Below are 9,174 nucleotides of genomic sequence, written 5' to 3'. Positions count from 1 at the left end.
AGGACAAAGATTTCCATTGTTTTCGCATTTCATGAACTTCTTGAAAATTACTTGACAATGCTATACGTAGTGCCACAGGAATGAGTCCCGAAACCCGCAAATGAGTTCAGTCCAGTTCCCTGCTCCCGAGGTCGATTCGTTTGTTGAATAGCTTTTCAGTTAGATGATTGAAATAAGGCCTGTGGTTAAAACACAAGCTCAAGATATTTTCATGTTTTATTCTAAGACATAAAATATGTCAGTAAATACCCCAGTCGTGATTTCTTTAAGCTTTTACGTCCCTTAAAAAAAGGCCGGTTGCCAACAAGTGGCTGAATGAGACGACAGAGGTTATAAAACATGCTCACGCCAAACAGGAGAACTGATCTACTCACCAGTCCACCTTTACAAACTCTTACTAACGTTGCAAGGGGAGAGGCTTTTGTAGAAGAGCCGAGAGCTAAACTGCATGTTAGAAGTTTAGTGGCGGTGACGTTGAGTTTTAATTGCCTAACATTAGCTTTTCACTTATGGCGATTGGATTTTTTGGCTTCAAACATCGTAAAGTGGAGTTTATTTGTGAAGATTATCCTGCTGAACAAAACTTGTGTCATAAAAGTTTGTTTGTCACAGAGTTAATTTTTCTCCAGTTATCCAAAAGCGGATGTAAAAGTCCCATTGGCCTTTTGTCGAGGGAACCAGGGTGTTGCTGACTTCCAGGTTGGTATACAGGTCATCTCTGCGGCACTATATAGAGGACGGAAGTTGGTCTCAGGTTCGACACCTGCACTGTAGTGACATGCAGCGTTTCCACAGGTTGGGGTCAAAATCAGCAGTTTCTGACATATTTAATGTGATTGTACATTTTATGACGGGGACAAAGCGAGAGGAAGGCTATGAGGGGGCCAAGGGCAAGAAGAAAAAAAGGAGGCAGAGGCAGAAGAATGGGGCGAGCAGCAGGGAGGAGGAGGTAGTAGGGGGGGTCGTTGAGGGAGGGGGAGGGGGGGCGTTTGCTGGTGAATGAGAGCAGAATTCATTTGGAGGTGAATAGAAACAGCTTGGCTCCTTTCAGACAGACTTCTGTCACGCTGGGGGGGGGGGGCGTGCCGCAGGGGCCAAAGGGCCAATGTTAACACCAGGGCCGCTACACACTTTATATGCTAACACGCTACAGAGACACTGGCAGGGATACAACACACACACACACACACACACACACACGCAGACACACGCAGGTACCGAGTGAAAAGAGGGGCTGCTGGGAGTCGTCTGCTTCTATTGTGTGTGTGTGTGTGTGTGTGTGTGTGTGTGTGTGTGTGTGTGTGTGTGTGAGAGAAAGAAATCCAAGCACACTTGATGAAGAGGAATGAGACATTTGTCCCCATGAATCCAAACACACCTACACATTTCATTACATTTACAGACTTCAAGCCGCTGGTCTACAGCTATAAGAGGTTGGTACCAGGTCGGCGTTACACTGGAGAACTCTCTGATGGCGCCGCAGTGAGACACGGCCCTCCCTGATTACAGCCACATAAAAACACAACTGCTGCTCAACAATTTCACCGTGTTCTGTTAAATGACTTGTTTCGTTTAATGCATCTGCTGCTGAACTGAAACGAAGAGTTTTATAGGGAGTTTTATGGCCCATTATTGCCTTAATTCTGTTTAGAGATTTTCTGGCTGGGAAATTAATCACAAAAGAATCTGTTGTGGAAACAACTTAATTTCTCTTGAGCATTAAAATGTAAAAGTTCATTTAGCAGCAAATATGTCAGTATGTGAAGATGAGACTAATAATCCTGTAAAGTGCAAGAAAGAGAAATGTGTTGGGTTTTTTTTTTGCACTCATAGACACAGACACTGAAAATCTATTTGTCTCTTATTGTGCTCTGGTCCGGATAACTGACCTATAATGTGTGGCGTCAATAGTGAGGATGTGGCTGATGGTTTGAGGTGTCGTGCACTTGGTATAAAGCGAGTAGGAGCTGCATTTTCACACGGTGAAGAAAGTATTTTCTAATTGTACTTTCCACTCTGCAGATTCATATCTTACGTGCACAAGCAAAGATAAGAGATGTTGTGAACACGGTTGTTTGGATTGCATTGACTTAAAACCATTATCCAACTGGTGCCGAGCGCAATGAAACCGTTTCCCAGTCTAGTCCTGGTCGCCACTGTGGTCGTGTCCCTAAACAGCAGAGGGAATCTCTGTTTGGTTTCCCTGTGTACTGAGAGTAAAAAGCCTGAAATGATGAATCTGCACATCGTCGTTGAGAGGATGTTGTCAGCTGCTTGATAAAATCCTCCTGCACACAGATGCTATCAAGCTCACAGAGCCGATGGTGGCGGCGCATCGTGTGAGACAGGATGCACGAATACTGTTTACAGGAAGAAATGAAACCTTGCTGTCGACGAAGGGTGCACACCTCACCGTATGAGCTGCTGTGTCGTGCCTACGCAGACTGCCACATGACACCTGAGGAGAGTTGATATCTTAACTCTTTTAGACAGGAAATAAATAAGAAGTTAAATCTTAAAGTTAAACTTATCTTACAATTGCATGTTTTTTTTTCTCCTTGAACCAAACCTCCCTATTTTATATGCTCATAATTCTGCTGTAAGAATATGAAGTTTCAAAATAAAACTTAAGTATGCTGCATACTTCAGTACCTTAATGTCTTTGTCTACCTTGTAAGAACTGTACTAAATTATATATTTTTTGACTCACTAGTAAGTATTCTTATTCATTTTTTCTCAATTTCCTTCCCTTTTCATGGCTGTAGTTTCTATATATTCCATATAAACTCATTTAAAAGATGAATTCGTGCAGGTTCGTCAGCCTCCTAATGTAATTTATCTTGCAGCTGTCACTCCACATGATATCACCTCCTTTAATCTGATGAAGGTGTTTGCTTGTCCCTACAGTGCGAAGTTAATTAGAGCTCTGGAGGAGTGATATTAGATCAACAGGTCATCAATTAAAAAGCCTTTGTGTGTGTTTGCATTCGGCTGTAAAGGCGCAGATGGCGATAAAATAAATAAATAAAGAAAAACCAGCAACCGGTGGAAATGCGTCTTTTGTTTACTGCGCAAACGCATTGAGTTTTTGTGTAGAGGCCATTAACGGGCCGATGGGAGGCGATCAGCGGCCTGTGATGATGACCCCAGTGTGGACCGACCGCTCCGCTTGCGTGCGCGCGCTTGCGTGCGTGTGTGTGTGTCCGCGTTAAAAGTGCGACTGATGATGCGAATGTGTCAATGTACGAAAAAAAGACCCAGAAATCCTGGAATATCATATAAATATTACTAACAGCCTGTTGAACCCGAAGTCACGGCTACAAATGTTAGAGTGGACATTTAAGATCATTAACATCAGCGTTACAGGAATATGAAAGTGATTGTGCTTCAGTGGGTTGAGTGAGGAGGAGGCAGAGACAGTGACAGTGACATACTGATGCACCGCAGAGCCTCTTCAGTCTGGTGAAGGCTGAGCAGACAGAAATAGCTCCAGGTCTGTTGTGTGAATGTCACGGAGCTGGATTATTCTGCTGCTTGTTTCAGATGCTTTTGATGAAAAGATACACAAACACTGGAGAGTCTGCGCTGTACAGGAGGACCTTTATTGTTTTGACCATGTTATTCATACAGAGGCTGTTGGAATCACCCTGTATATAAAGTCTAGGTGAATGTATGTAAATTCAGGATCTGCTCTTATAGCGTGAATTTTGCATTACAACATCCTGTGGGGTGTCTGTTCTCTACCAGCCTGATCCAAATCTACTGTCTCACCACAATGCAAAGTTATGCAAACCAAGTGACAAGATGACACAACACTCAGTTGAGTTAGAGAAAAGATGGAGTCAGAGGGACGAATGTTTCATGGAGATCTTGCTCCACCTGTTGTGTGGCTCTGACCTTTGACCTCTCTGAATGGAGGCCAGAGAAAAGAGAGTTTCTCCATCAAAACACGTCTGCAGGTCGATATAAAAAACCCTGTCGTTAAAAAGAAAAGGTGATTTTTCTTCCTTTGTTATTCCAGTAAAAAAATCAGCCACACATACTTTGTCTTTATTCTCATATTTGTGCCAAAATAAAATGTTTTTTATTTAAAATTTTATTATTATTATATTTCATTTATTTTTAATCCGGTGTTATAATATTGTAACAACAGTTTAAACTTAAAGGTCTCAGTTTTAACTTTCTGAAAGTTTGTATTTCTTTATTATATACTTGTGTTATTATGGCCTTATACCCCTAGCACTCTTATTTGATACTCTCTCCCCTCCCTCTCTCCCTCCCTCCCTCCCTCTCTTCCTTCCTTCTCCCTGCAGTTCTTCTGTTTGTTTGCACTCACTTGATCCGGAGCGGAAATTCCTCTCCGTTTTTGTGAATGACAAACTCATTAACAATTCATCAACACGGGCCGTTCCATCCGGCCCCCGTTTCCAAGGCGACCGCCCCTGGGGCCGCTCTGATTGGCCGGCCGACATAATGTATCCAATGAAGCGCCTCCTGTTTGTAGCCATTCAGCAGCCTGGCGCCGCAGAGAGCGCATTGAGCCAGAGCCTGCAGAGCGTCGATTCACACCGCAGACAAGAGAGGGGGGAACAGGCGGCATCCGCAGGCACAAACAGTCGGACATAACCCGCATGGTTCGCAGCCACAGACTACACCTCCCCTCCTCCTCTAGCCGACCGGTCTGCATTGAATCTCCGAGAAGGAACCCAGAGTTGGAGGAAGCCGCCGCGCTCGGATCCGTGGAGTTATATAAGAGCAGAGGAAGCGTCAGCCCCGTCGCAGGGCCGGTGTGACTCATTGATAAATAACACAGGCTCTCTCCGACCAGATGCATGAATGAGCGCCAGTGTAGGCAGCCCGCAGTCGGGAAATCTGTGAAGGGGACCGGTGTTTTAATTGGTCTCGTCCCGGAGCGCACGGGACACTGAGAGACATTTGCAGGGAGAATTTATTGGACTGATTTTGCATTTTCACGTCACTCTTTTTTTTGTGTTTTTTCTTACACCTTTGCCCTCAGTTGCTTGTGTTGCTGCGGGCCCTCCGAGCAGCGGAGCGGACTGAAAACACAGACCTACAGATTGTTTCCTCGCTCGCCTCCTCGCCGCTGCAGCCAGGAAGCTCCCCGCTTTCTCAAAAACATTTTTTCTTACTCCTGCTTATAAATGCTTGACAAGCTCAAGCCCGTCGTCCAGCTCGACTCGGTAATGGCGATCAGCAAGACGGTGGGCTGGCTCCGGGAGCAGCTGGAGACGCGCAGGGACGGGCTGCTTGTGATGGACTGCCGGGCCCAGGAGCTCTACGAGTCGTCGCACGTCGACACGGCCATCAACGTGGCCATACCCAGCCTCATGCTCCGCCGGCTCAAGAAGGGCAACCTGCCCGTGCGGTCGCTGCTCTCCGACGGGGAGGACCGGGAGAGGTTCGTGCGGAGGTGCAAGACGGACACCATCGTGCTGTACGACGAGTACAGCCGGGAGTGGAACGAGAATGTGGACGGGGGCTCGGTGCTGGGTCTGCTGCTGAGGAGGATGAAGGACGAAGGCTACAAGGCCTATTATCTGGAGGGTGAGTGCGGTTCATTCACATTTAAGGGCCCCGCGGCCGCTGCTGTTCATTCACACCAGCAGATTTTTTTTTTTTTTTTTTTTTTTTTTTTTTTTTTTTGCGCAGAGACGGAAGGAGACGCAGTTTAATGTGAAATCTTATTTTGTTTTCATATGAAAATAATATCTGTGAAAGAGAATTTATTTAGTTACTGTAAAATAACAACTGTGTGAAACTGCAGTCAAAGAAAACTCTCTGTTTGCAGGAAAGAAAAAATAATTCTGCAGCTAAATGAGTGTTAAGTTAAGATGAATAGTTAATATCTTTGCAGTGTCACACACACACACACACACACACACACACACACACACACACACACACACACACACACGGTCATGTAGCGGCCTTCATTGGATCTATCTGTGTTTTATTTCCAGGTGGCTTCAGTAAATTCCAGGCCGAGTATCCAGCTCTGTGCGAGACCAACCTGGACGGCTCCCCGAACAGCAGCTCCCCTACCGCCCAGGTGCTGGGCCTCGGCGGGCTGCGCATCAGCTCCGACTCCTCAGACATCGAGTCAGACATAGACCGGGACCCGAGCAGCGCCACGGACTCGGACGGCAGCCCGCTGTCCAACCCGCAGCCCTCCTTCCCGGTGGAGATCCTGCCGCACCTCTACCTGGGCTGCGCCAAGGACTCCACCAACCTGGACGTGCTGGAGGAGTACGGCATCAAGTACATCCTCAACGTCACCCCCAACCTGCCCAACCTCTTCGAGAACGCCGGGGAGTTTAAGTACAAGCAGATCCCCATCTCGGATCACTGGAGCCAGAACCTGTCTCAGTTCTTCCCCGAGGCCATCAGCTTCATCGGTAAGTTTTCCTGCAGAGCTGGAAACACACTGCAGCTCCTCTGGCTGCAAACTGCCCCCCCCCCCTGTTCTGGTGTTTACATGCATTCACTTTTAGACCTTCAAATCATGATTATTTTCATTAATGATTATTTTTTATTAATGAAGAAACTGCAAATTATTGACTACCCTTCTAATTCTGTCTGTCCAACAGTCCAGAATTATAAATATACATAAACAATGACATGAGAAAAAGCAGCAACTCCTCACATGTGAGAAGCAGCAACCAGTTTATCAATTGATTACTGATTAATCATTTCACCACTAATAGCTTCAGTTCCTCACATGAAGACATTCTGTGATTGTTTTGAATATTGTGCAGACAAAGTGAAGGGAACAGCAGCAGATAGCGAGGGACATAATCTCATTAATTTGATATGTGTTATCAACGCCAGGAAGTTCTTAGGTTCTTATTGTGCAATTGAGATTAGATGAGGTGTCCCTGGCCGTGGTCTTATCAGTCAATCAGGCGGGGACACACAGAGCGGGCAGATTAAGGCCATTGTGTTTGAGGCAGAGGAATACAAGTCTGCCTCTAATGGCGCACAGGCTAAAATGCACTGTGTACAAATGATTTGACTTCAATGGAAGACATCCTGGCCTATCTCTCGTCCCGGGGCTTGTGTAATTGCAGCACAAAGGGCGACGTTGAAACAGGAGTACGGGGAGAGTGAGCAAGGGGGAGGGCGGTAATTCGAGCGCAACAGGAAGGAAGTGGCATTGAAAGTAATCTAGGACATGGCACTGCCCCCCCCTCCACATTACAAAAGGAGCCATTTACAGGCCCTGTTGACATCCTGTTCGCCTTGACAGGGTGCCCTCATGACTCCTACGTTTACACGCCCAAATGGCACCATTGTCGGAGTAACCCTAGCGAGCGGAAGAATGGTTTAATAGACCGTAATAGTCAATTTCCCAGCCGGCTACTCTAGGCCAAAAAAAAAACCCAAAGAATGTCGGCTCTGTTTATGTGTGCTACTGCTGCAGCCTCTGTTTGTTGACTGACACGCCTGGGAGATAGTCGGGATAATAACTTCCGCTGCTCTCCCTCCCTGGAGCCGCTCCAACTTCCAACACAGCTTGACTTAAATGTCACAGATGTTTATCGCCAGTTTTGTTCCGTCTCTGTTAAAAAAAGGTGGTGGTGGGGGGTGGGGGGGGTGGTGGTGAACTTTTCATCACTTGCATTTCTGAAAGTGCAAATAAGCAATTCATAAAATGGAAAATGTTTTTACAGTTTAGTTGACTCCCAGAAGAAAACGATGAATCGATTAGTCGTTAAAGAATCGATCATTCACAGCTCTAAGGCGTGGTTTATTTCATGCCGTTGAAACAGGTCTGTAACGTTTTCCCCCTTTCCCCCCCCAGATGAAGCGAGAGGCCAGAAGTGCGGCGTCCTGGTCCATTGCCTGGCTGGCATCAGCCGCTCTGTGACGGTGACGGTGGCGTACCTGATGCAGAAGCTCAACCTGTCCATGAACGACGCCTACGACATCGTCAAGATGAAAAAGTCCAACATCTCACCCAACTTCAACTTCATGGGCCAGCTCCTGGACTTTGAGCGCACGCTGGGCCTGAAGAGCCCGTGCGACAACCGCATGGCGGCGCCGAGCCAGCAGCTCTACTTCACCACCCCGACCAACCACAACGTCTTCCAGCTGGACCCCCTGGAGTCCACGTGAGGCTCCGCCGTCGCCACCCCCCCTTCCTCTCCTTTGCTGGAGGTTTTGCGGGCCTCCTGTCGGAAAAGCTGCAAAAAAAAGTTTCTCTTTTTCCCGTCGTCTGCCGTGCGACTGGGCTCTTGACGTTATTGATACAGCTGGTTTGAGGCGACAGCTGCCGAGCGCGGTTACTGCAGGGCAGCAAAGCTGTCTGGCGCAAGATGCAGCTGCTGTTGACTAAATGAGGAGAGACAGTAAAAGAGACAAGACAGAAAAAGAGGAAGCGAGTCGTTTGAAGAGTTGCAGATACTTTCTACAGTCCTATATCGCTGTTGGACTCCTGAGGTCTTTTATCTCTTTTGTCATTGTGAGGAAACTTCAAGTGATTTGTGGGACAGCCGTACGTTATGCTTCAAAGTTCCTAGGCTGGTGTGCCAAAGATACATGATTGTTCAAACTGGACAGATCTAAAAATGAAAACCTTTTTTAATGTTTGTTTTGGGGTCTGGCACTGGTCCCCCCCCCCACCCCCCCACCCCCCCCCGCCGCCCCCGAGACCTCAGGGAGCGTCCTCTCCCTCGTCTTCTGTGAAGACTTGCCTGTGTGGGGGCCGAAGCACCTCAGCTTTAGATGGCACACTATATACTGGACTCGATTTTACAATTTGTGGAGTCTTTTCAAACATTTATACATTGTGTATATATCTTAATATAAAAGACAATACAGTAAAAGCCTTGCTCTAGTATACACCCTTTGCAACAAGTGGGTACTGAAGATTCTCTTTGCTTATATAAAAAGGTAGAAAATGAAACAAACAAACTGCATATTGATTCATATGTTTAAAGTTTATTATGCCAAAAATCAAGTAGGCTTTCTGAGAATTGTGGAGAAACGTGTACATGTGTAATATATTTGATAATCGCTTTACGTGTGAATTCAGCCGACCGGCCTTGTTTTTGCACCCACCCTCTCACGAATCAAAGTCACTTTGGTTGTTTGCCTTACTTTTGTGCTCAGAAGGTTTTTAATGCATTAGCCTTCAGAGAAAAATTCAATTTT

General features: G+C 46.4%; 1 protein-coding gene across 1 annotated transcript; it reads left to right on the top strand.

The window, feature by feature from the left end:
* The first annotated feature begins 4,518 nt into the window (after nt 1-4,518).
* dusp6 (dual specificity phosphatase 6) lies at nt 4,519-8,634 on the top strand. Its single transcript, XM_022746269.1, has 3 exons — nt 4,519-5,565; nt 5,982-6,416; nt 7,823-8,634. The coding sequence occupies exons 1-3, from the start codon at nt 5,163-5,165 to the stop codon at nt 8,134-8,136; spliced, it is 1,152 nt and encodes a 383-aa protein (XP_022601990.1). The 5' UTR covers nt 4,519-5,162; the 3' UTR covers nt 8,137-8,634.
* The last annotated feature ends 540 nt before the right edge of the window (nt 8,635-9,174 follow it).

This window comes from Seriola dumerili, unplaced genomic scaffold, assembly GCF_002260705.1.
Source record: "Seriola dumerili isolate Sdu_G_001 unplaced genomic scaffold, Sdu_1.0 BDQW01000097.1, whole genome shotgun sequence".
Classification (NCBI taxonomy): domain Eukaryota; kingdom Metazoa; phylum Chordata; class Actinopteri; order Carangiformes; family Carangidae; genus Seriola; species Seriola dumerili.
The sequence above is the reverse complement of the archived record's forward strand: the minus strand, read 5'-3'. Positions and strand labels throughout refer to the sequence as shown.

What these genes read in the sequence shown, in the direction of transcription:
- dusp6 (XM_022746269.1), top strand. Translation starts at nt 5,163, where the DNA reads ATGCTTGACAAGCTCAAGCCCGTCGTCCAGCTCGACTCGGTAATGGCG. An exon ending in CAAGGCCTATTATCTGGAGG is followed by an intron (nt 5,566 to 5,981) that starts GTGAGTGCGGTT and finishes TTTTATTTCCAG; the next exon opens with GTGGCTTCAGTAAATTCCAG. An exon ending in CGAGGCCATCAGCTTCATCG is followed by an intron (nt 6,417 to 7,822) that starts GTAAGTTTTCCT and finishes TTCCCCCCCCAG; the next exon opens with ATGAAGCGAGAGGCCAGAAG.